The 26,340-nt window shown below is 38.7% G+C and overlaps 1 protein-coding gene across 2 annotated transcripts in view; it reads left to right on the forward strand.

Annotated features, from left to right (window-relative positions):
* The window catches only part of SLC25A13 (solute carrier family 25 member 13), a 103,623-nt gene that overhangs the window by 28,189 nt on the left and 49,094 nt on the right, over nucleotides 1–26,340 (forward strand). For both annotated transcript variants that reach the window (XM_054058138.1, XM_054058137.1), the window contains 3 exons: nucleotides 1,265–1,407; nucleotides 7,948–8,063; nucleotides 20,314–20,453. In XM_054058138.1, the coding sequence (XP_053914113.1) occupies nucleotides 1,265–1,407; nucleotides 7,948–8,063; nucleotides 20,314–20,453 (399 nt within the window). The remainder of the gene's footprint in view (nucleotides 1–1,264; nucleotides 1,408–7,947; nucleotides 8,064–20,313; nucleotides 20,454–26,340) is intronic.

A 26,340-nucleotide genomic window follows, 5' to 3' on the forward strand; every position in this document is an offset into this window, starting at 1 on the left:
ACTACAAAATAGAAACAGATATCTAATTTATTTATTACTTTATTGTGGATAATGCTCCATGGGGAGCTGCAACAATGGTTTATCATCCTACCTTATCTTAAAAAAAAAAAAGAAATTAACATTTTTTTTCCTGTTCTCAGCGCATGTTTGTTATCCTGAGACAGACCTGTTACCCTTAAAGCTAATGCATGGTTCTGCAAATGTTGCCTGGGATTTCTTTTCCTTTTAATTGTTGTCCTTATCCTTTTTCTTTTCCTAAAAAAAAAAAAACAACAACAGCATTATTAGGAATTGGTTTCAAGTTTACTTTTGTACAGAAAATGAGGGATTTCAACTTTGAAGGATGACTGAGGAATCAGGTAAACCTTGTAAAAAAGGCAATTACATTTATTTATGTATTGCAATAAAAATATTGTAATATTCCTTTTCCTTGATATGTAATATATTACTAGAGGCTTCCCTTGGGAGCAAATAAGCTTGCATCTGTCAAGAGCAGTTTTCTGGAGTAGTATGCGGGTAGCTATGGCATAAAGCGGGAGTATCATATGCCAGCAGTGTTTGGTAAGGTGTTGGACCATTTTTCTTGTTTCTGTTGAGATGTCCAAGTTCTTTTTTTCTGTACTTTTTTCTCCAAATAGTGTTCTCTGGACTTCTTTCAGCAGTTCAGCCAGGAAGGAGCATTTGTAGGTTCCCCTTTCCCTAGGGACCAGCGGTGGCTGAAATGGTGCTGTGGTGATGTCCCTCCAAAACAGCCCCCCAAAACAGCCCCCCCAGGTGGACACTCCGGTGGGATCACATATGCCACTAGCACTGCGATGTCATTTTGGCTTCCCATCCAGAAGCAGAATGGCAGCACAAAGGAGTAATTTCAGATGAATAAAATGTGCTGGAGTATCCCGTTACTGTTATAGTTTCTCTGGGCGAGAGATGCCACATACCTGCTTTTAAAGGCATGTGTGCTTTTACTTCCAACAAAAAATTGGTATTGAACCATTAACTCTTTCTAGCCTACCATGGAGAAATTGTTGACGTGATAAACAAAAAATCATATATCTGCCGTTCTTCTGTCTGGAAGCCAAGCCTTCAGCTACTTGAGTGCTCCCCTCTTACTCTTTCCTGTTTGGGTGTAGGTTGTAGGCTCTTCAGAGCAGAACTGTTATGTGCTGTAACAGGAGCCTGCTCCTGATTGGAAACTATGGGTGGTGTTAATAAATGCCTGAAGAAGGATGCATTTGAGGCACTAAATGTTGTATTCATTCAACAGTATGCAAGTGTGGAGAAGAATGGCGAATTCTTCATGTCTCCTAATGACTTTGTCACACGGTACCTAAAGATAACTGGAGATGGTCTGCCTAATGCAAGCACTGTACAGCTCCTTGCAGGTGTGGTGGATCAGACAAAGGATGGGTAAGTGTTTTTTTGTGTTTTTTTTTTTAATTATTTTTCTGTTGTTCATTTAAAAAGTACAAACCCATTCTTCAAAAATAAATTGATCCCTGAAAGGTGGAGGGGTTGTGTTTTGGTTTCTTTTCTCTTTTTTGCCTGCAGATATGTAAAGGAACACAATGTCTTTTAAGTGGAAAGAGTAGAAATGATGTTTTGGGCTGCATGTTCCATTTAGCTGAGCAAACTATTTTCAGTCTTCTACGTATTTTTAATTCATTGAAACTTTCATTTTTGTTGTCTGGCTCCCTTAACTCCTGCCTTTCTTTTCTTCCATGAGTCTTTCTGTCTCTGTTTACTTTGTGTATCTGTCACAAACACATTCAAATAGCAATCTAAAATAAGTTTAAATGGTGTAGGAAGAGATTGTAGAAAAAAGTGTCCCTGCTTTGTTTTGGAATAGCACTGTTGAAGGTTTTTGCTACTGTTTTTTCCCTTAAGAGAGAGGAGGAGCAACTAAGGTATTTAAGGAACCACTTTGCAGTCTTGGGAAGACAGCGGGGAAGTTGGTTGCACATGGTTTGCATTTGAAAGGCTGACTTTGCCAATAGGCAGGATTAGCTACCCCCCTCACCCCTCCTTAATGAAATCCTAGATTTTGCTTTTGGTACTTGCCCAGGCAAGCTGTCTCTTCAGTCATATGAATGCATTTTTTTAACCCCGCCTTTAAAGTATCTTTAGAGAAACTTTAGAATAATTAGCTATGGACTTAAAGTCTGTAGTTGTGGCATTTTTAGAAACCAGAAAACTTCAGGCATGACTCATATCAGTGGTTGCAGAGAGTAAAATGTGAGATAAATAAAGCATGGCTAGAGAATGCAGGCTTCTTAGGGAACAGATGCATGCCTAACTGAGAACTTTTGCGCTAGTTTCTGTGCTCTCTTTTCTGCTCAGCCAGCCTCAGGTATCTGGCAGCCGGGCACCTTAAACTTTGCAGACAAGTTAGTGTGATGATTGTTAGCCCTGTTAGAAGAATTCTGTAAGAGGTTACATTGGTAGCATTGGAGTGATGGCAGCAGGAAAATGATGGCTTCAAGATAGCATTCAACTGAAAGTGTTAAACATTTCTCAGATTTCTTCCCTTAGTTTGGTGCTTGCGAAAATGGCATTTTCCAAATTGCACAGCTTCAAATCCGTTTTGTATTAAGAAGATTGAGAGTATAATCCATGCCTTGTGATTTGGATCTCTCTCACAAGCAGAAGCTGGTGTCAGGAAGAGCAAAATCTAAAACTGTAGCCTATGTGAACTTGTTGACAAGTTGGGATTTCATAACGGGGCGTTATCTTGGAGGATTTTTGTGCTGTAGGATTGAGGCTTCTAATTACTGCATTCTTCCATAGGTAAGGACTGTTTCTGCAGTCCAGCCTGTGCAGTGACAGAGGATTGCATGTTCCTAACACGTCTTAGGGGAGTCTTCTCTGGTATTCAGGCTTTATGTTTAGCTGCTATAATAATGCATGAAAGAATGGAGAAAGTTCTGAAAGTGATTCGCATTCATCACCCCCTAACCTGTCATTGTAGCATTTTCTGCCTTTGGGCAGACATTTGTATATTCTTCTAGTGGTGTGTAAATTAATTCACGGAAGAATTCATCTGAAGCAAGGATGACTTGGTCTTTGGTTCCTGGAATGAAATCTTCTAGGGATGACAACAGGACCTACTGGTCTCCTATTGAATTTCCAGCTTGGCAGTCCAGAGCTCCTAGTTTTAAAGTACAAAACTGCTTTTGTTAGTGTTCATTTTTAATAGGCTGCTCAGTATTTAGAGACTTGCATGTGCTAAGGTCATGAGAGTCCATTCAATAATTTAGCCTTATTTCTAGGTTAAAATAGAAGGTAGCTTGCAAGAGCAGTGACAAGTTCGTTTTGTTATGGTGTTAGTGGCTTAAAGTAGTGCAGTTCTGAAAAAAAGGATTCTAGGATATTTCTGGAAGCATTTATCCACTGCCTCAGATCCCTGTTCTGCTCTGAAGAAGCATCTCTCCTTCATGACTGGTGAACATGACCACTATTCACTAAAAGGATCTGAGCCCAGGATTACTGGGGTTGTTCCTAGCACTGTAAAAACATTTTTAACTCCTGATTTTGGTGAGAAATTAGGTATAGATACCAAGTGTAATTAGCAAGAAATACTGAAATAGGTAAGTTGCAGGGGGGAAAGACAGACAGCATAAGAGCTTCTGACTCATGAGCAGAGCAAATAGATGGGCAGAGAGTTGCTTACCTGAAGGAGTCCTTAGCATGTAGCCTAAAGAACAGGAGCTCTTTCATACGATCTCACTGTGATTGCTGTGGACAAAATCTCTTGTGTAGCTCTAGCACAACTCCTGTACTGAAAGAGATTAAGGATTTGAGGGTGTCCAGAGGAGTTGCTGGTGATGTGACAAAGGTACGAGATGTCTTAAGGCAGACCCAGATGTTCAATGAATATCTGTTGCCATGGGAGCAAATTTTGTCTCCGTCTTAAGTCAGGGCATAGGGATATTTGGAGGTAGGCTTTCCTTCTGTCCTCTTACAGAGGCATCTTTTCAAGGTTTCCTTAAAAAAAGAGGAATGCTTTTCTTGCTGATGCCCAGAGAAGCCTTTCAAAGTAGCCAGCTGGTAATAACCCAGATTTTTTATAAGCGTTATATCACATGGCTGTAGTTTTTATGAAATGGGCTTAAGAGCAGTGTCTGGTTCTTGGCTTTAAGCCTCTCATTCCTAATTTCAGTTGAAAAAAAAAATGCTTCATTTGGCTTCAGATGTATCAGAAACTCCCCCAAAATACAGTGGCATTATCAAGGCCTATCAGCAACAGACCAGGCACCTTCTATCCTGCCTACTGTAATATACTGTTTTTCAGTCTTTTGTTGTACTTCTGAACATCAGTATAACAAAATAAGTATTTACTGCACATCTCTGTTTGGACTGTAGTAACTAACACTTTACTGAGAAATACTGTATGCTTTATTTTTAGAAAGAACAAGCTATTCAAAAATAACACATCGAAATACCAGCATTTTCCATTATTATTGGATATAAATTTATCCTCTAATGCACCAATTTACACTATACTTAGTTTACCTAGGCTGCGGCATAAAATAATAGATGCAGCTTCAATTTGTGTCCCATTATGTTATCATGTATAAATTGCTGATACAGTAAAAACATATGCATTGAAAAAACCTCTTCATCATTGCATTTGTATGAATTAATACAGTGGGTTATGGCTTTTTTTCTTTGCATGGCTACATGCAGACTTCCTCTGGTGGGAATGCGTCACGACTGTCTGGTGCCCAGATACCACGGGCACAAGCACCGAAAGAACCATGTGAGAAAGGAGAGAGTAGTAAATAGTGGTTTTACTGCACCATACCCAGTTGTTATGTTTGGACTGTAACTCTTGTTTCTGGATGTTGTTTTTAAAATGTCTAGATCACAGCCTTCCTGAATAAATTGTGCACTATTGGTACTGTTAAAGAGGATGTGAAGGTGAAGGAGGACTTTGACCAGTTGGGGAGGATATCTTCAAGATTGAAGTAAAATTTTGTAAACATTTCAGCTTCCTCCCATTGCACGGTTAAAATTACTAGGCTTTTTTCTGCTTTTGTAACATAAATGAGCACTTGTTTAGGTAGATAAAGTAACTCTTAAGTAGTATATTGAAGCCCATGTTAATATGTGCTGTTTAATGACACCTAATGATATTCAGTGAAGGGTTATACTAAGCCCAAAAGAGTGATGCTAAACCAGAAAGAAAATGTGTTACCCAGGCAACTACCCTTGTGCAGTATAGAGAAGTGAGCATATGGCTATGTAGTACACATTATTTCAGCATCTTTAAGCATTAAGAATCACACGTGTAATTGACTGTGAAAAATTACTGCTCAGTTACTGTATTGTATGGTCATAATAGAAGTAAATGAATACGTCATTGTTGTTAGAATAGATCTGTTGGGAATCACTAGCAGGCTAGTCTACTTAGGGAGCAAAAATACAATAAGAAGAAAATAGCTGGTTTAATTAACATGTAAAAACTGGGTTAATTTGAATTCAGCTGGCACAGCAGATATTAATGTCTCTTCTTTAATAGTCTGGCTAGAACCACACAATTTGTACACTTTTAATCTTATAGTACTATGAATAATTGTTTTTGAAAATGGATATGGGGTTATTTTAAGCATCTATCTCTGACTTATTAGGGGGATTTATTACTTGCAAGTACTGACAAAGAGTGCTTCTACCAATATAAAATCTTTTAGAAGTGTTAATACATGAAGTTTTAATCAAATCTGGGCTTAATAACATAGAATGTGTTATTACTGTGGTGCTAGGATTCTGCTAGGATAGGTGCTGTATTTCTTTTCTCTGCTCTCATCACCGTGTTAGGATCTCTTGGTAAGTGTTTCATGCAAAAAGCAGCTTTGTCAAAATGCTGTTGGCAGGTATTTTATATTTTTAATTCTAAACAGTCTTGTTCAGAGTCTTGTTGCCTGTTGTCTGCTTTGTTGGGGGGGTGCTTTGTAGTCTTTGGGACAGAATTCAGTGCTTTGTATCTGGTTGCTGTTGTGGAAGTTGTCAGGTATGTAACCAATAATAGCAGATAATGAGCTTTTATAACCTGTAAGTCGCATAGTAACAATAAATACGCATGAATGCAGAACTGAGTAGGTTGTGATATATTGCTTTAAAATTGAAGGAAATGTTGCATTTTTTTAAATTTCTTTTGGCTTAGGAGAGGTAGAAGTTTTCTTATATTTAACGACTGAGTATCTGTTTATTGTGTGTCTGACAGCGGGGAGTGCTGAAAGCTCCCAAGAAGCTGCAAATAAATGACTCGATGGCCTGCCCATGTGCTAACCTGTGTATATGTAGTAAGTCATTGGCTTCTTTGCCATAAAGCTTAAGGCATGCTTATATGTTTACTGGCATCATCAATTGTGAGTTTAATATTAAGAGTACCTGAGGAGGTTTCTTTTTGTTTATTTCTCACACTACATAATAATCTATGGTGGCATGTTCCCAGGGCTAATTATTTGTTAGACTATTTCTGACTCTACATATGCTTTCTTTTCCTTTTACTTAGTTTATATATATGCAGAGAAGTAAAGCTTTTTGGCCTTCTTTGTGCTGTGCTTTTTTTAATGTCTTTTGTTCAGCTGCTCGTGTTTTCATGTTCTTCACGGAAATCAGCGTCTGTTACCCTGTGGAGATTTGGCTTCTATGTGAATTGAAATTAATTCCCTTAAGACAGGGTGACTGGAAATTGCTGCATAGTCACGGGTCATCATGACTTGATGGAATAAATGTCTTTTCCAACCTATTCGAATGCTTTATTCTTCACTGTTATTGCATAGTGAGGGGAATTTTATATTGAACTGGCTGCAACGTCGTTTTGAGTAGAAGTCCTAAGCATACAGTTAGCTTCTAATAGAAGAAAAATTAACATTTTTTTGTGTGTGTGGTTCTTGACATTTGTTATGCTGAATTTCATGTTTCTCAGGAATAAATCTTTACTCCCCAGCTACTGCAATGTGAACCATTAAAGCTGTGTGCTTGTAAAGCTGACATAGAACAGCCTCGAGAGAGGGCAAGCTTAAACATCCCAGACTGCCAGCAGGCCCTGCAGCTACATATTTGAAGAAGATATTAAACTGTACAACCTACATGTTAAAGAAGTAACAAAACAGAAGAATGATTGGTCTTTCTCTCTTTAAGAATAGGAGTTTGATCTCCATTTGAACTCTTGGGTGTGACCCAGAGAAATTAGAACTGCTCAAGGTCTTTGCTGTATCAAATCTACTGCTGGAAACCGTGCCAAGTTGTCTAATTATATATTTCTGCTTATTAACTAACTTAAGGAAGGGCACCTCTGCTTTTATCTCTGCTTTGCTACTGCACTCAAGTTTGAGAACCTGGCTGTAATGATGGATTTGCTGCTCTTGGGTCGAGGAAGAATGTGCAGACTACTGCTTGAAATTTGTGACTCAACACGCAGGACTGGAGGGCTGTGGTGGATGAGTAATAAGTTGCTAGCTAACAGATAACATTCTGATCGGTTCCTTCTGAAGTGAGTGGCAGCGTGTAGGTCTTGAATGGATTTGCTTTACAAAAGCCTTAGGTACTGAGTCTTGAGTGAAGTTAGTCATATCTTTATTGGCTCTCTGTCTTGCCAGGGAGGGAGGTAGGCTTCCCCAGAGGGCAGTTCAGTTAGACATTAAAGCTGAGGTGAGTAGCCACGCTGAGCGCTTTGCTTATTTGATGTTCTGTTGGGACTTGCTGAGAGGAAAAGTTCATTGTTCAACAGTAATTTCCATCTAGTGATGGAAAGGCCTCCTGACAGCATTGGTGGGTATTTGAGGCATTGAGGGCATTTGAGGATAAATTTTAATCCCTATTGATAACATTTTGTACACGTTTTGGTTGTGTTCTTATTTCTTTTGTATAATATATGTGCTATTCTATTTCAGTTTTCTGCAAGCAAGTGGTTTCATAGCTCTTGCTTTTTCCTTCATCCCTTAGGTTGATATCCTTTCAAGAGTTTGTGGCATTTGAATCAGTCCTGTGTGCTCCAGATGCATTGTTCATAGTAGCCTTTCAGCTGTTTGACAAGACTGGGAAAGGAGAAGTTACTTTTGGTAAGACTCATCTTAAATGTACACTCTTAATTTAAGAATCCTTATTTATACTAAACTCTGCTTCACCTTCTGTTACTGTAGGAAACACAGCGATTGGTAGCGGAACCACACTAATGCCAAGCAGTTTTCTGCCTGAGTTTTTTTTAATCATTTACACATGCACAATATGAAGTCAAAGTCATGGTCGTCTTCATGGTTTTCTCTGGAGAACTGGTCACTTTGCTTTTTCTCTTCCTCAACGTGCTTGTGCAGGTCTTTAGAACCTGCAGTGAAAGGTGGCTGTAGGAAATGATTGTAAAACCACAAGAAAGTTGCCAGAAGACTTGGGTGAATGTTGAATCTGAAATTACCCTGAATTATTTTTTGTTGAAATTGGCTATATTTTGAGCTGGCTTCCTCTTCAGGCTTAAAACTTTCTTCTGTGAGAAATAAGAAATCCATTATTACTCACCCACCCACCCTGAAAATTCATCTGTGCATCGGAGGTGTGGTGCTTGCACTGACAACATGAAAAACTTGATTATGGGATCTGTTTATTTCTAGATTTTAAATAATTTCAGACATTGAACTTGCAGTTCAAAAAGTATGGGTTTTCTTTTTCTCAAGTACCTACACTGGATAAAATTGCTGTTTCTAATCTTCTACATTTGGACATGGTTATCTATGTATCTCAAGTTTTGTTAATTTGTTTGAGTAAAAGGAAAGTTAGATGACATTGATGCTTTGTCTTCTCAAAATGTGTGGTTCACATGTCCTTTGTCTTTTGCCAGTATTCCCCACACAGGTTTTATTCTCAGTTAAAAAAGCCCTTCCCTTTCCATTTGAAAAGATCCTATTGCCTTGCTTGAAGCATCACTGTATTCCTTCTGCCATCTCCAAAAATCTCTATTTGAAGTTGCAGCTGGTGAGAAGACTTGCTGTCTCTTCTTGTGTCTCTTTGGTTTTTTTCGTTATTTTGGTTGTCTGTTGAGGTTGTGAAAGATGTGCTTCTTTTGTGCAATATTACTTGTTAGAACAGCTTTTGAAAAATTAATATGGATGCTAAAAGATTTGAAAGAATTTCAGGAAAAAGTCCTGCTGATCATAGCCTTGATGAAGGAAGTATTTTGTGCCTAGCAGTGTTGTGCATGTGTATGGACAGAGAGGCAACGAGAGACAGCATGCTTTTAAATCGGGAGGGCACACATATTTTGCAGAGGTTTTGTTCCAGGCAAACCAGGGTTCCTGGAATGCCTGTGATGTGCAGGTTCTTGTCTGCGTCAGAGCCCCAGGTTGCTTGGAGCGCTCGTTAATAATCTAGGAAGAGCTGTAGTTGTTTGATCTGAATGCTGAATCAATCCGACTTAACTTTTTAACTCTTGGCATTCTTGTTTGTATTTTTACTGCTGGCAGATGCTTCCCTTGGGGTTTGACAGAGCGAGTCAAGGGATTTGTTTGGCATTTGAAGTCCATTGAAGTTCTTCTAGTGATGAGAGAAAATCCTATGCCAGGTTGTGCTTAAGATATTTGAAGGAGACATGCCAACATTGGCTAGAACCTCAGATAGCGCTTTTTAATTCCTTCCTCTCCCCCTTTGAAAGCACAAATGAATTTGTAACTTCTGTATAGTACCTTGTGGCTACCACCCCAGCAAATGCCTGAAGTGGGAAGGATGTGAGAGCTGTCTCAGTGTTGTGCATTCTCAGCAGAAATGGTTGACCTTTAGACAAAGCTGGCTTCTATTTTCTATCTTAAGAAAAAAAAAAGCTTTTTTTCCTCCATTATGAAAAAAACTCTAATATTTTCCCAAAGAAATTATTACAATAGTACCCTATAACTTGCCACTCAGTGCCTCAGTCATGCATCTTTGAGGTTAATTATGAGATCTTTTTCCATTGTCTTGAATGAGAGTGGGATCAAGTCCTTATCAAGGTTAGGAGACTTAAATAGGGGTTTTGTGTACTGTGGAATTACAGTGTGAAAGGAACAGAAGAAAAGGGAAAGGATCGTTTTTCACTATGCTGCTGTTAACTGTACTATCTCAAGGATCCCATTATAAGTCTGTATCTCATTTTATTGTTGTAAAGAAACAGCATGGCTTATCTGTGGGGTCATTGTTTTTCTGTATATTGAGATAACAGTGCAAATATTTTAGCTTATACCAAATGGAATATAGGGCTTCGCAGCTGTGAACTTCAGATTTTCTACTAAGCAAATCCTTCAAATCTTATTCTTCCACAGGTGGGCTTAGCTTGGCACCTATGTAAACCAAATTAATAATGGGCTCTGCGTCAGTAAGGTTTCACACTGAATGCCACATCTAGGCTGTGGATATTTGGAGAGACATTCTGGGTAGACAAGTTCCATTATTTAATACTTTGGACTTACTTTTCTTGGAAAAAACACTGCACTCTTTACTTTACCTTTTGGGTTGGAGTTGTCTTTGCATTTTCACCATATGTTGACAATTACGAATGTTTCATTTCTTTCAAGTTACGGGTTAGCTGGACCTGGTTCTTTAAGAAAGCTACCATCTATTTTAAAGGGCTGATTGGCAAGGCTGTGTGTATGGGTATGGGGGTGGGAAGTGTTTCTGATTTATTGCTTTTTGAGGTGAATGAAATGGCCACTAGTAAATTAGTGGCCAATGGCTGACTGAGACTACACCTGGCCACTGCATCCTGGCATAGATTTATCTGCTGCTGAAGTGTCAAAGCTTTGACAGTTTGCAAGGAGTTAAAGCTCTCAGCAGGAAAGTGGGAGGAAGTTTAGCTGGCTTTTAAATTCAAGGCAAAGAGCAAACCATTGCTTCTTACTGTTAAGTGTTGACAGGCACATAAAAGCTGATAATGTAAGTCCAGGGGTTTAAGAGACTTAGTAGTGTTGCTTTTTTGTCGTATGACTGTATTTTAATGCCTCATTAAAGAAGCAGAGCCCTTTGAAATTCTTTACTAGATGGCATTTAAAAAAAGGTGAGGTGGTTGGGCAAAAATGTCAGTGTTTAAAAACTAAGTCGTCTTAACCTCCATCTCTAATTTCGGATGGATAAATGAAATGATGAAAGCTAACAGTCCTGAGTTCTGAATAACACAGCGGTGATATCCAGGGACTGGAACTTTCCTTTTCTTATACTAGTTCTCACAGTCCTAGTGAAGGGCAAAATAGGTGGTGTCCATGTTGATTTTGCTCACAGAGGAAAGAAAGGCTGAAAAGGGGAAATGATTTCCTGAGTCTGTGCTGCCAGCCAGTGTTGAACCTGTCTTTGAACATTTTAGTTCTGATTTGTTTTAAAGTAAAATTTTGCATCAGGCAGAAATTCTTGCTCTTATACTTAATGAAATATAGCTATGGTATAGTGTGTATTTTTCTGGGTTTGTGTATGGTTTTTTTTTTTAAAGGTCTTCTTATTCAAGCTGAAGCTGTTTCAAAATGACTGCTATGCTGCTTTGCGGAATACGAATATGCTGTAAAACAAGTCAGTCTTTAAATTAAAGAAAAAATGAAAAAGTGAAACAGCCCCCCCAACCCCAAAACCACGAAGGGAATGGGTGACCCAAACCCAAAATTATTGCATGTAACAGCAGAATCAAGCAATGTATTCTGCTTTTGACTCAAAATAAAAGTTTTTTTTACAAGTAGGCAGCAGCTATTGTGGGTCTCTGCTTCTGTTATTAATTCTATCAGTGCAGTTCTTAGATAAACACATTAATTAAGGATACATCTTACTAAGTACTCCTATTTGCTTATCTGATACTTGAATTACCTGAATACTTGTTTGTAAACTTTCTAGAAGCACATAGCTCTTAGCAGAGGTTTAAATAGCTGTACAGCTATTATGATGAGCTTCAGAGCTTTTCCTCTTAGGATAATGCTCTGCTACTTTTTCAGCATGCCAAGAATTATTACAGGAGGCTCACAACTGCTTTCCTGACTGGGGGATTAGGTTCAGACTGTGTGAGCTAGCTCTTGCTTTGTTACAGAGGATTATTTTTTTTTATGTTTTACCCTGTAGTTGCTTCGTATGACTTGGCTCTTCGTATGGGATCTGTAATTCTTTTTCTTTCTTGCATAACACCTAGCTTAGTGATGCCCAGCCTGGTATACTCAATACCACGTAAAGCAAGGAAAAGCTAAATCTGAATTACCACAATAAATTGCTGAGGCTTTAGGTTTGATCACTTGATAAATTGCGATATTCAGTATTTTTTTAGTGAAATTTCCATTGCTGGTTCAAATTGATTAGAAACCATTTGTAGCCAGTGGTGTGTTAGCTTACACCTACACAGTGGAACATTTGTTGGTTTATAAATAACAGTTGCCTAGATATGATGATCTCCAAAACTGCTACAAATGCAAAATTTGTTTGGTCTCTGATATTTCTTGTTGTTTGTACTGAATTTTGTGCAAATAATGTCCAGTTTTCATTAAAAGAGGATATAAAGTAGATTTGTTAGTATATTTTCTTCAAAACAATTTTTGAAGTCTTCTTGATACTATTTTTGGAGAATTTTGTTTCTAGACATATGTCAACTTGGCAAGTTTTTCTTGCTTTGTTTTTCCTTTTAGTTAAAATGTTATGTAACCAGGCAGACTTTCATGAAGGCATCTTAAGCAAAACAAAGCCTGTTTAGTCACAAAATAAATCTGTCATTTTAAATATTAGAAGCACCATCCTTTTATGCAGTTGTATTTCATTTGGTCTAGAAAATACAATTCAGTTTTCGAAGTCATCCAGAACTGAAATTTGGTGTTTCAGTTTGTTCTTTGTTGTTGGTTTTGTTTTGTCTTTTTCTTTTTTTAAATCAGACTTGCCTGCTGACAGACATCAGGCTGAAGGCTGGAGCATCTGACTTGCTCATTACCAAAACCCACGGAATGATCATAGAATCATCAAACAGTTTAGATTGGAAGGAACTGTGGCAGCCATCTGGTTCAAGCCCTTGCAGGGCCATCAAGACCAGGTTGCTCTGGGGACAACATCCAATCAAGGTTTTAAATATCTCTGAGGATGGAGACTGCAGCCTCTGTGAGCAAGTGTCTGCCAGTGTTCAACCACTGTTATAGCAAAAAATAATTTCCTGATGCCTAGTTGGGATTGCCTGTGTACTGTCTTGAATCCATTGCCTCTTGTCCTTCTACCCTGCAGTTCCATCTTCCCTTTACCCTCATGTTGGATAGTTTTAGACAGCAATGAGGTCCTCCTTTAGCCTGCCCTCCTCCAGGAGGAAAATTTCGTACCGTCAGCCTCTCTATGCATGTCATGTGCATCAACCCCTGACTATCTTATATGGAGAAAATAGATGTGGTATTTTACTTTAGTTAGGCAGGTTATGCTGTTTACCTTCGTGGAAGTGATCTGGTTTTAATTATTATTCAGGGAAAAAAAGGGTAAATTTATGGGGCCTTGTGCTTTACAAATCTGCCATCTTTGGTCTCTGGCAGTTTGTTGCTCAGTTCTGAGAAGGCCAGGAAAGGTACTAAAGAAACTGAAGTCTCTTGCCAGTCAACTGAAAATATGGATATCCACAGCTGAAGAGGAAATATTTTTAAGGGGTTCTGTCTTGGAAAAATGCTGAAGACCTTTTCTGTAGGCCAATTATGTAATATTCTGTGTATAAATTCATATTGTTTCCTCTTACATCCAGGGAGGACTGAACAAGCAGACAAGCTTGTATCTTGAGTCTTAACAGCTGAAAGTGATGGTACTCTTGGAAAGGGCCTGCTCTTTGAGGTATTTGCAGTGTTTAGCAGAAGTGACAGATGTGCTTAGGTATCTCAGTCAAAAATTGTGGCCAAGCTGAATTTCACAGTGCATGTATATGCCATGAAGAAGTGAATTCATAGTTTTTAGAAATGACAAGAGCACAAGCAACTGTAGCAGGGGGAAGGTAGGAGGTTTTTTATAGTGAGAACATTTTCAGAAGAGGAGTAAAACTCAAAGCTTATCATTGATATTTTGATTGGGAAAAATCATGAAGGCACAAGCATATTCTCATCATCATGTTTTCATTAATGTGAAATTAATCTGTAAGACTGCTCAGTCCTTGTTGAAAAGTTTGGATAAGGCAGTGAAATTATAACCCAGTTGAATTTTGTTCAGTAGCTAGTGACTCTCTCCTCTCAGGGAATGCATGCTAAACTTCTCGTTAGGATTTATACTGGACTTTATGGTCTGTTGGGGGCTTTTGGAGGATTTTTTGGTTATTGTCATTTTTAAAGTCTAGTTGTACGTCTGAAAGACATTCAGTTAGCAATGCTGGTCATGATCTAACAACTGTGGACAGTAGGTGCTATACAGCCTTTGCTGCTTCCTCCAACCACAAGATGGATGTGGTTCACATCTGAATGGAGGCAGTCTCTTTAGGGAGAGACTCCAGCCTCCTGCTTCTGTGCCCTGCAGTGACAGCCTTTAAGGGTGCTGGCACACTGTTGGGGCTGTCACAGTACGGTCTATTTTCTTTCTGGAGGTGTGCTGAGTTAACCCGTTCATTTTATGAAACAGACGAACAACTACCATAAGCTTTTGCTTTCCATTGATGTACTCCAGATGATAGCAGGTTACCTGGAGGTGAAAAAGCATTGTGAAGACATCCATTTTTTTGATATATGCAGAGCTTTATTGCACTTCCTTAAATAATAAGTTTGTCTTACAAAAAGAACCACCCTATTATTTGGAACTTTTTAATGACTTATGAGCAGTTTTTTCTGAGCAACTCAGTGTAGATGCACAGCAATATCAGATTGGCATGCATGTGTCATATGGTATCTTGTCAGAGATCAGAAGAACTATATGGAGGCTGTTCCAGTTCAGTGGGTCAAAAATCCAGTTTTTATGAAAGGCTAACTGTAGATTTGCACGATTGACTATAATGGCTCCAATTTTAAAAGACAGGTAGCATAGAGCACTTCCAGTTGGTGGGATAATTCAAGAACACTGCATGCTCAGATGGCTAAAATATTGTGCTTTCCTCTGCCACTTCATGGCACTTAAAAAAAATAGGGGTAGAAAAGGTGGGGAAAAGCCAATTTGAGGGTAAATTTCAGCTTTATGAGCTCACTCTTTTGTTAACAGTAAACTGAAGATTAGCCATCTTTCATACAGCTGTATATCTTGTTGGAAAAAAAAAACAACAACATGATTACTAGACAGCATTTGGGGAGGAACCAGAAGCTTCCACACCAGGATACATTTAAACTGTGGGAGCAGCAGTATACCACTTGAAGCTTAATTTTTATTTTAATTTTTTCCCCATCAGCTTTGCAAATTGTCCTGGAATTACAGAACGGGAGGTAAAAACTTCAGCAGGCCCTGTGAGCTAGGGAAGTGTTTTGTTATTGCAAATTCTAATATGAAATTTCAGATAGCAAAATACATGTACTTTTGCAGTGTGTGTAATTTAGTTTTCTAAATTGGAAAATCTGCTGTTACCTAGCAGTTAATGACTATTTTTTTCCAACATTTGGAATGCAGGACCTGATTTGATAAGCTGATAAAAGAAAACAAAACCGAGAACATTGGCTGTGCTCAAAGTGAAAATTACAGTTTAGGTAGGTTTGGAGGCAGATAGTTAGACATTTTAATTGAACTAAAATAGTTTTAAACTAATACAGTACTGTTGTGGGAGTACATTTTGTGGTGCATTTGAAATTGAAGTATTTAAGTGGGGGAAAATGTATGTTAATGCTTTGCAAGAAAGTGATTTATTTTTTATACCAACTATCTAAGCAAAATAGCTGTTAAAGAAATAGAGCTCTCACGTCTGTATAGGAGAGTAAAATGTAAAGTTTAGGATAATTTTTTCGAGCCAGGAGTTTGCTTTTTTCACTTTGGTTGGTATATTAAACTGCTGTAGGAAAGAGTCATGAATTCTGAAGTGAATAGGTATTCCTTGACAACTACGGTGAAGTCAGCCTTTGCCATTGTAAAGAAAGATGTTGAGTCAGTCCAGATTCTGAAAATCCTGTGTTTTTAACATCTCTGTGATAGGGATAACAGAAATGATCCCAGATAATTATTTCATTTGCCCACATGGAAATGAGGGCATTGAATTTGATATGACAGCTTTGGTTACACATAAGCAATGCTGGCTTATGCTAGTCAGTGAAAACCTTTGCTTGGCCATTACAATTCAGCACTGGTCCACAGCTGGACTAGCTCAACATAATTAAATTGGTTTAAATGACCATTTTTATTATTTGAGTTTAATTTTGTCGTTAGGGATTTTCTCTGAGTTTGGAGTAACTAGTGCTATAAAAAACCCAAACTACTGCTTACACATTTGTGCACACACAAAATTATGCAAAGAAGTGAATTCAGGGTTTTTTAGGTGTTTATATGCAAGTTTATTTGTGCGGTCACATTTTCAGGTGCAGGTGAATCTGATCTTAGTCTAAATGAATCGGGCGCACTAGTGGCAGGTCTTGTACTCTTTTGAATGAATCCATTTTAAAACAGTGATGGTACCACATGATATACAGTGCAAATAAACTAGACTGACCTGAGCTGCTATCTCCCCGCCCTTCTTGAGGCGTGTAATACAATCCCATTATCTTTAAATTATGCGCTCCGTTTCTACTGTGCCATCTTCAATTTGAGTGTTCTCCCAGATGCCTTCCTGGTAATGTTTTAAGGAGGAAAGATCCCAATTGATATTTTTTTTTTTTTGTGATTCAGAAGTGCAGAATAGGTTGTGGTCCATGTTTTGGAAGGAATTAAGAGGCAGTGAAAATAAAACATTACTGCATTATTTTGAGTCTTCTAACCTACGGAAGAAGACGACTGTGACAGCTCTTTCTGACCTTACTGCTTTGTTGAGGAAATTTGAAGGGATGAGTGCCTTTCCTTTGCAATTTGTTATCAAAATATGTTATTTGATTTACAGCATGGCCACTATAAAGCTATTTCAATGTATTTCCTTGACAAAGCAGCAGGGAGATGAAGAAGATGATTGTAGTACTTGTGCTTCCAGAGTCTTGTACCTGTTCTGGGTGAATGGTGATAGATGGGCCACCCAGCCAAGTACTTGGACTACCCATCAGTCCACATCATAGCTTCATCTCATGCCATCAAAGAATCAGTAGAAGCACAATAGACAATCTGCCAGTCAACTACCTGCACTGTATAATCCAACATGCACTCTGTCAGACCTGGTGTTAGCAGCCCAGGCATATTGACATCAATATACAGTACGATTTTGAGACGATCAAGTAGTGTAGAAAGTTCTCTTAGTATGGTACTGAATACCTATGCTATTGCAGTAGTCTGTGTTTTCCAAGTCATAGCAAAAATGAAGTGTATGTCTTCTGCTTGGACTGTTTGGAGTGATATTTGTACTGATATGGACTTTGAAGGCATGTGTGTAGCCTTTAATCTCTAAAATAGACAAGGGAATGCTAATGCCCTGTATTCCTTACTGGCTTGATGAGATTTTTAAGTTCTGTTGCTGAAGGTTCCTTTGCCACTTGTAATGCCAATTATTAAACATTGTGTTTATTCTGAAATTACCATTCTTTTAACTTCTGGATGTTTGTTTTTCTTGAACTGGAATCTTTCTTTCGGGCCACAGCTAAGGAGGAGTTTATAAGACGCAGAGTAGGGGAAGCAAGATACATTATTCCGTCAAGATAGCTAGTGTATGATAACTAACTAAAATGAAATTACAGTGCCATAATCAGAGGACGCTCATAACTTTCATATGTTAACCAGTTGAAGTAAAGATTGTGAGGAGCCTGGACCCATCAAAAGGAATTAGAGACTACATTTACACTAGCTAAGATTTTCTTCTCTCTTATTTTGCATCAAGTAAGAAAGCATCTTTTTTTCTCTGACAAAGTAAAATCTGGAGTTCACCCAAACACAGCTTTTGGTAAACAGTGACTTGTTCCTAGTCTTGTCCAAACAATGTCAGTGTCTTGCTCTGGGGAAATTCAGGACATGGGATGAGAGGGAAAGAAAGCAGATGAGCATCAGATCTCTGTGCAGGAGGTGAGTACAGGGCCTGTTCTGGGAATATTTTCATTCCTCTGGAAAAGAAGAGTCATTGCTACTAGGAAGAGACTGCCTTTTTTTCCCTCTTGTTTGTGAGCAGGACAGGTTGTCTTCTTCATGCTGGTTCCCTTCTTTGAAGGAAGTCTGAGAGAAACCAGAAATTCTGTAAAGGATTCCAGTGACACATGACCACGTGCCTTGATCTGTGTCAGTAGGAAGCATCCTAAAGACATTCAGTAGAGAGACAGGACAGGACTTCATCCTGAACCCATTGGCTTTACCTCCCATGGCTCTGAAAGTGGAGTCTTGCTCCTGGAAAATGCTGGCAGGCAACATCCAAGCTGACTGTGGTGGAGCTTGAAGACATGAATGAACAATGCTGTCCTGGGGGCACTGTGTGATGTTGCCTGGAGAAGATTCTCATAGGATATCAGGGCTTGAAGTTCTAAGTTTTAATAATTAGGGGTTAACTGGGGTCAGTCTTTCTGTTCGTAAGTGAAATCCAACTTGTTCTTTCACCACTGATTCCCTGGGACCAGCAGGTGGTGTTTTTAAAGTTGAAACTACTGACTGTGTTGAGGGATGGCAAGAGGTTCACAGTGTCATCTCTATACTCCCATGAATCCCAGAATAGGATCAGCCCCCATGCTCTAGAATAAGCTGTCCTTGTGGGTAACACCAACTGCAGTGCTTTTGGGTCTATGCAGCAGGACACCTATCCCTTTCACCTCCTTGGGACCATTTTTTCCTGTCTTTATCCTTCATTTTCTTGGGCACTCCCTGACATCTTCCTCGCTTTTGACCATCCCACTCCGCTGTTCCTTTTTCCTGCTTCCTTGCCTAAAGGTGGGGATTTCACCCTGGCTGGGTTGCCCTGGATCAACAGAGCTGCTGTGCGTGGCTAGCATGGGCTGAACTAGAAGCCAGGAGATGGAACCCTGTGGTCCAAAGGAGTTGGCTCCCACCTTTGCTTGTGGTGCTGGGATGAGCTGGAAGGTGGCTCCCAGGCCTCCTGGCAGGCTAGCTGGCTCCAGCAGAGTGGTTCCCAGCTTATTCTGCAGTCAAGCAGGCACAAAGCCGTGCTGATTTCCTTGCCCCTAGGCATCAGCCGTGTCTGAGAACTGGCTTTCAGCCCTGTCATTTGCAGAGACAGACAGGAGCTTGGGGTTTGGGCTCCTGGTCTGTCTTCTGCCAAGCTCTGAAGGGAGCAGAGCAGCTCCTGGCTCTGCCTGTGGGTAGGGAGTGTCTCCTGGGAACCAGTTCTGTGTGCCCACAGGAACTAACAGGAGCCAAGAACTGGCTCTTGGCTGCTGTTGCAGGAGAAGTTACAGAGCAATTAGGAAGGTGTGTAGCAGTTGGGAACCTCTGGCCTTGTCTTCTGAAGATAACTTTGCCCTATGTTTTTGGCTGAGACAGGCTATCACCTTGAATTGGGTGCCATCGTGTGAGACAAATACTTCCTCAGATGTTGCTGTTTACGTTAATTAAAATACATGCAGTTGAATTCCAGCAATGTATGGTCCTTATTACTGATTGTACAACAAATACAGTAGTATTTCTTCACCAAAAATGCCATGTACTACTAAAAAGCCTGCCAAGCGTATAATAAACTGTTGTCCAGTTATGACTACGAACTGGATTGAGCTATGAAACTTGTGTTTAGGTGTGATCAAACCAACTTGTTGTGTTACCCCTGTCCTTGTAGCAGAAGTCTAGGGGTAGAGTCAGCTTCGTGCTGAAAGTGGTGATGTTGGTGTTCCTACTTGCCATGTCCCCCAAGCCCCTGCTCCTGTAAGGGAACTACAGAAAAGCGGCGCTTGGAATACTGGTATTTTCATAGCTGATTTGTTAGAAAGTGGAGAACTCTAGGAATAAGCCTGGATTATAGTGATACAAAACTTCCATGGTTAGCAGCTTGAAAAGATTATGCTGAAAATTGGTTATCTTTAATAATCTTTGTATAAATTGTCTTTTAATTTCAGTCTTTTGTTGTTTGACTTTGGAACTTGAAATATCTACTTGAGTCTTTTCTAATCAAATGCTCTGAGTATAAAACTTCACAAATAAAAAGCTTATTCAGAAACTGTATTTGTGAGGATGTTCAAAACTTATTATTATGAGTTTGATAAAAGAAAAAATAGATTTGCTTTACAATGTGTTACTAATTTATATGAATAGTATTGCTTTCCTGTTAGAAAATATCATATTTGTTTTGCTCGTATAAATATATGCTCGTTTCTCTTGTTATTTTATTAATAATTACCGTTCTTCTTTTCTGCCCAGAGGACGCTAAGCAAGTTTTTGGCCAGACCACGATTCATCAGCACATTCCGTTTAACTGGAATTCAGAGTTCGTACAGCTGCATTTTGGAAAAGATAGAAAAAGACACCTAACATATGCGGAATTCACCCAGTTTTTACTGGTGGGTCTAATACAATACCATTAGTCAAGATTAATAAGAAGGATGCAAGATGAAAGTATTTGCAAACTTGCCAAATAACCACACCCCTAAGGAAGTTGAATGATATACCAAGTGTAGGTTTTTACAGAGTACTGGACTTTTAATAAAGTGTTGATAAACAGGATATGCTTATGGTAAAACTGCTGATTCGGGCTAGCTGGGTTTTTTCCTTTTTCATTTTTGGCACCCATATGCAGAAGGTGGTCTTTTCTGCAGTGTTGTGTAGATGGTGATGTGAAATTAAAAACCTAGACCTCAAAGTCTGCAAGTCTCCTGAATATTTAAATCCATGAGTGTTAAATGTTAAATAACGTTATTGAAGATTTTGGACCGAGTTCCAGACTGGTATTAAGAAGTACTTCTTTCTGTAAATAGCACATTTACTAAACTTTACCAAATGTCTTTAATTGCTAATATCTAATAAAGATATTTTGCTGAAAGCCCTTTTCACATACTTCTTTACCTTTGACCTTTCTTGAAGTGATAGTATCTCAGATAGGGCAATACTGCTTAGCTTTGCATGTGGTATGTAGAGAGTAAAATACTGTCTTTCTTTCAAAAGGAATTCTTGGCTATTCTTTCTTGTAGGACTTTGTTACAGAAAGTAAAATATTATGCTAATAGGAAAATAAGATTATCTGAATTTCAGCAGTAATGTTAAAAATAGTCTTCAGTAGGAAAAGTGCTCCTTGGAGTGGTAAAACACGTGAATTTCTTATTTGTATTCCTTCTGAATTCTTAATGCCTGTATTAGTATTTACACTAGAGACTTTTAAAATGGGAACCTGCTTCAAGACTGCAAGGTTTCTTTTTTTGTTGTTTACACAAGTATGTTAGTTCACAGTAGGAGGTTGTATCATTTTGATGAGGAATAATTAAGATAATGCTATTGAGACAAATGTTTCAAATTGACTTTGTAGAACAGAGCGTAATTAACTTTGTGTGAAGAGGACGTCAGGTATCACGTGATTAAATTGCATTCCCTTAGGTTGTGTATTGACTATTGTGACTCCTATGTAGCTAAGACATAGACCTGCTTTGTGGTAGAATAGTGAACTATAACCTCTTTTGGATAAAAAAGGAAATGTGTTACTTGATTAGGGAAAAATTCTTCTGGCCACACGTTTTAGTACCTCCTTCTATACTATAGAATAAGCCTTGGATATGTATCTTGAGTCTGGTGGGTTAAAATCAGTCTTAACAGAGTACTAGTCCTGTTTGCCTCATGCATCTGTTTGTTTAAAGACCTGAGGAAAACTTGAAGAAAAACACTGGAAAAAGGACACTTTTTCGCCATAAGAAAGCTTGGGGGGGCAAGCAGTGAGGGAGTTTACAGCTGTCGACCTAGAAGAGTCTGTAACTTCATGTCTGAGTTTTAGGAAGATTTGAGTTCTTTCTTCATGTCTTTGGGTCTTGTGTGTTTTTTTTATTTGAATTAGGAGAAGCAAAAGCTGAGGCAGGAGTTTTCTAAGCTTTCTCATCCTTTGCACGGGTGTTCCTTCCTTGTCTAAAAGGAATTTCCTTGGGTGTATTCATACACTGGGGAGAATTGTATTCAGGTTTAGTGTGTCTTGCCCCTGCCTTGTTTTGGTTTTTTAACTAGCTCTCCTGCTAAATTGAGTCTTATCTGGTTGTAGTGCAGAGTAAAAGGTTGCGTTGGAACACATCAGTGGTCCTCACAAGCCATACAACCCTTTTGGTGTTGACCATATAGCATAGAAAGAAGGAGAAAGAGCATAAACATGGAGAATTAAGATGATGATTCTGGGTGTCCTCTAGAGACGAGTTGTATTCAGGGAAAGTTTTAAGGCTACTAATGAAATTGCACTCAGCATTGGTGCAGGAAGCAGAGACTTTCAAATAAATTAACTGAAGACTGTGCTGAGGTTGTGCACTTTCAATACAGTCTGTTAGGACGCTCAGTCACTCAGTAATTTGGCTCATCTGTTTACCCACTTTCTAGAACTGTAAATGTTTGAAACACAAGTTTCCTTGCTGAGTCGTGCCTTACAGCATTGTATTATAGAAGTCTGTACTGAAGTCTGGACACAGAAATTACTCTCAGCAGAAACCGGAGAGTTTATAGGCACAGGCACAGAAATCTTGCTTTAGGCTCTGTAACCTGTAGTATTCAGCCTTTCCTTCTGACATTCTGCCTGTGCATGAGTCAGTCTTCTTGGTCTGATGTCTAGACCTTGAGCCTTAGACAGCAGGAGACCACAGTGGATACCAAATTACCATTCTACATTTCTGATGTTCTTTACATTGCACTTAACATGGACCAGATGGGTCTATAAGGTGCTTCATGTACTGCTTTGTAAGTACAATGCAATTTGCAAGTTTTAATGAAATAAACCAGCTAAATTTAAATTCGTACATGTTGGGTCATATTATGCCACATAAAGTTGTTACGTATTCGTTATCTGTCACAGCATTTGGGCTGATCATCATACCTGACAAAGCTGCAGGTACATTGAAAACAACATTAGTGTATTTTATTCATGCATAAGATGGGTCTCTTCTGGCTTTAAATAAGAAGAGTTTATATGGCATTCTGAATATTTATATCCTGCCAGCACTTTTTTTTGTCTACAGTAACAGAGGTACCCAAAAGTATAGCCTCCAAACTACTTGGCTGTAATACAGTTAAGAATTTATTTGCATCAACCTGGAGCTCAGGGTGTGTTGTTTTACCCTGCTTCTTTTTGCCAGCTTAAAATTAAATCATATATCTCCACTACATATCCATCACATCTATATCTGTTTGGATTTGCTCATGTTCTATCATCACTTAAGTGACGAGTCTGCTTCACAAAGAGCATTGGATTCTTTCTCAGCATGTAAAATCTGTTCCGCAGGATGAATTTTAACATGCTTATATGTGGGCCTGGAAAATCCGTTTACACATTGTCTGGGAATTTATTTGTGCCCAGCATGTTAGTTAGTGAAGTAGTACTCTATAATTGAACCCTAGGATATGCTTCAGTGGAAAGGATTCTGCTGTATCTGATGACTTGTAGATCCATAACATAAAACCAAAACATAAATTTCTATCTAACTGGAAGGTAGTGAAGCTTTTAATAAGCTGTAAGTGAAAGCTGTAGTAAAATCACTAGATAGGAAATAATTTCATGAAAATTTTGGTGCCAGCGTGCCTGCCATGATGTGTAAATTAACTTTTCACAAAGTCTTAGCTACCTGGGGGGGATCAAGGGAGAAACTTATTTTTTAGTATATCTAAGTTTACAGAAAGTCTAGTTGGAGAAGGTTCTTTAGGATGTGTAATTTGTATTGCAAAGCAATGAAGTTAGTATTTCTTTAAACCTTAATCTGCCTAGGTAAACAATATTGGACTGAAGTGGGTGAAAAGATAAAAATTATTGCAAGTCAGATAGCATCTCTAAACACAACAACTTTGCTTTGTTGTTTTTCGCTTTATTTTTCAGGTTGTATATTTTATATTGGTTTTATATACACCACATAGACGATGTTACATCTCATAAAAATTTCCCTGATAAATTGCTTGTAGCTGCTGAGCCTCATTTTGAACTGTGTTTAGTTGTGCTTTGAGATGCCTCAACTTTCAGCTTTGGAGATGTGAGGTAATAGATAGCCTTCTGAGTTAAAAACTTGAAGGAGTTTATTACACTGTTATGCAGTGCACAGTGATTAGAGAAGTAACATCTGTCTGGTTTTTTTTGTAACAGACTATAGGTGAAGTTCTTGAGACCAAGTTTGTTTCCATGCAGTGGTCTGCATGTTCTTGTATGCTGTGTTACTGCCGCTGTTGTGGTTTGGAAATGTCAGATGGCTGAAGGGCCCTGTGCTGTTTTTCCTGCTCAGTGCAACTGTGAATTGTGTAGCACAGCTCAAAATAACCACGACCTAAAAAGACCCTCCCTTTCTGAGAAGGTGGGATGAGTCTTTTCTATCTATTTGCAGTATGCTTAAACCATTTCATTTCTGAGCTAAGGAGGAGGTGCAAATAGGAAGTTCCAGAAGACTAACATCATCCTATTCAGAGTTTTGTCTTGCTGTCTGTCTACAGCTAAGTGACTCTTTCCTAGCTGACAAGAGCAAATGGCAGCACTGAGTCTTTGACCATGTGTTTAACCAAGTGGGATAATTCTTTTCTCTAGTGGTTTACACGTGTACTTAGAAGATTGAAAGTAATCACATAAGGAAGGATAGGATGGGCTGTTTTGGCTTGTCCTCTGCTGTAGTACTAACAGCATTTTTGCAATTAGCTAGGTGATTACAAGAAACATTCACTTGTAACCTGTCTGTCTGAAACGTGAGTCCTGCTTTGCTTCTGTGGCTCAGATGTCATTCTGAGCTAAGGTCCCACTGACTGGTATACATATGTCCAAACTCGTAGATGCAAGCAAATTGGACTTCTGCAAGTGGTCTCCAAGTTTTTTACTACATTTAAGTGCTGTGTTCAGCCAGCACAACACTGACAGCAATTTCAGTGGCTCAAAAAATTGAACAAGAGAAGGAGAAGAAAACATGCACAATTCTCCATGCTGTCCTTCTGCTAAAGTAAATATATTTTTTCTTTGGTGACACTATCGCTTAATGACAAACACGTTTGTTCGTATGCTTCCACCTGCCTGCTTAGGGATACAGGAGTTATCACACCTAACTCCTCTTCAGAGCTCTCTGCCTCCAAGTAGCTGCCTCCCTCAAACTGACAAGGATTTTTTTGTGTGTTCCTGTGCTCCTCCCATCATAAACTGCGGAAAACTGCTTGCTTCCAAATTTCTGTTGAAATTATAGTCACAACTGGAGTGAAGCAAGAGTTTACATGGCTGCATCCAGCCTGAGTGAATATTATTTCTGAATTGTAACACCTTCACATAGGTGGCTGTAATGTAAAGGAAACCTGACAGAACTGAAATTGTAACACTTCAAATTATAACCCCCACAAGTGTTTCTCATTAAAAGAAGAAATTTCTGAATATTTCTGTGAGTGAAACGCAGTGTTGAAGCACTGATCAATCCTCTCTCCTCTGCTTTCCTTCTTCTGCCTAATATATTGGAAGGTTTTCATCATACCTTTCAGCTCAGGTGTTTTAATTATAAATTAGGACTAAAATTGGAGATGTCAGGAGGCTGAAAGGAAAAGACAAGCATGTTTTGAATGGCAGCATACATCGGTGGCTGTAGTGGCAGCTGAATGAGCAGAAAGAGGGAGCAGAAAGAATGAGCAGAAAGAGACTGCAGGCCTCTGGCAGGTCTTGAGCCAGTGCCAGCTGAATTTGCCTTTCACTCTTCACTCTCTAGTCCCTTGAACGCTGTTGTGAGGTAAATATCAATTTAGAGGACATCATATTCACTGCTAATATATTGTGCCAGTAATTCTTGACTAGCCAGGTCTTGGCTTAATATGTCTTTCAAGGCATATTTGCAAATATTTGTGAATATAATGGAATAATAGGATAGTGTCATGGTCCACTGCAAGACTTATTTAGTATTGCTGCCATACTTTTGATTCTATTTCAGAGTACCTGATTATGAATATGTATTCAGACTAAGCATGGTATTTCCAGTGAAGAAGTTTTTATAAGCCTTGAAATTTAAAGAGAGGACATGGCAATGTTTTTTTTTTCCTCCATTTAGCAAAGAAATACAGGTTGGCAAGTCTAACTATGTCACCAAAAGTTATTTCTGTTTTTCACAAAGCTATAGAGCTGAATGAAAAGTTCATATGTATTATCAAGTTAGTATTTGTGCAGGATCGTTGCTCTTAAATGAAAAATAAAAAAGTAAAGCTGTTATTTTATTTTATTTTATTTTATTTTATTTTATTTTATTTTATTTTATTTTTTTCTAATTTATGAAGAAA

Source organism: Cuculus canorus, chromosome 2, assembly GCF_017976375.1.
Source record: "Cuculus canorus isolate bCucCan1 chromosome 2, bCucCan1.pri, whole genome shotgun sequence".
Lineage (NCBI taxonomy): Eukaryota > Metazoa > Chordata > Aves > Cuculiformes > Cuculidae > Cuculus > Cuculus canorus.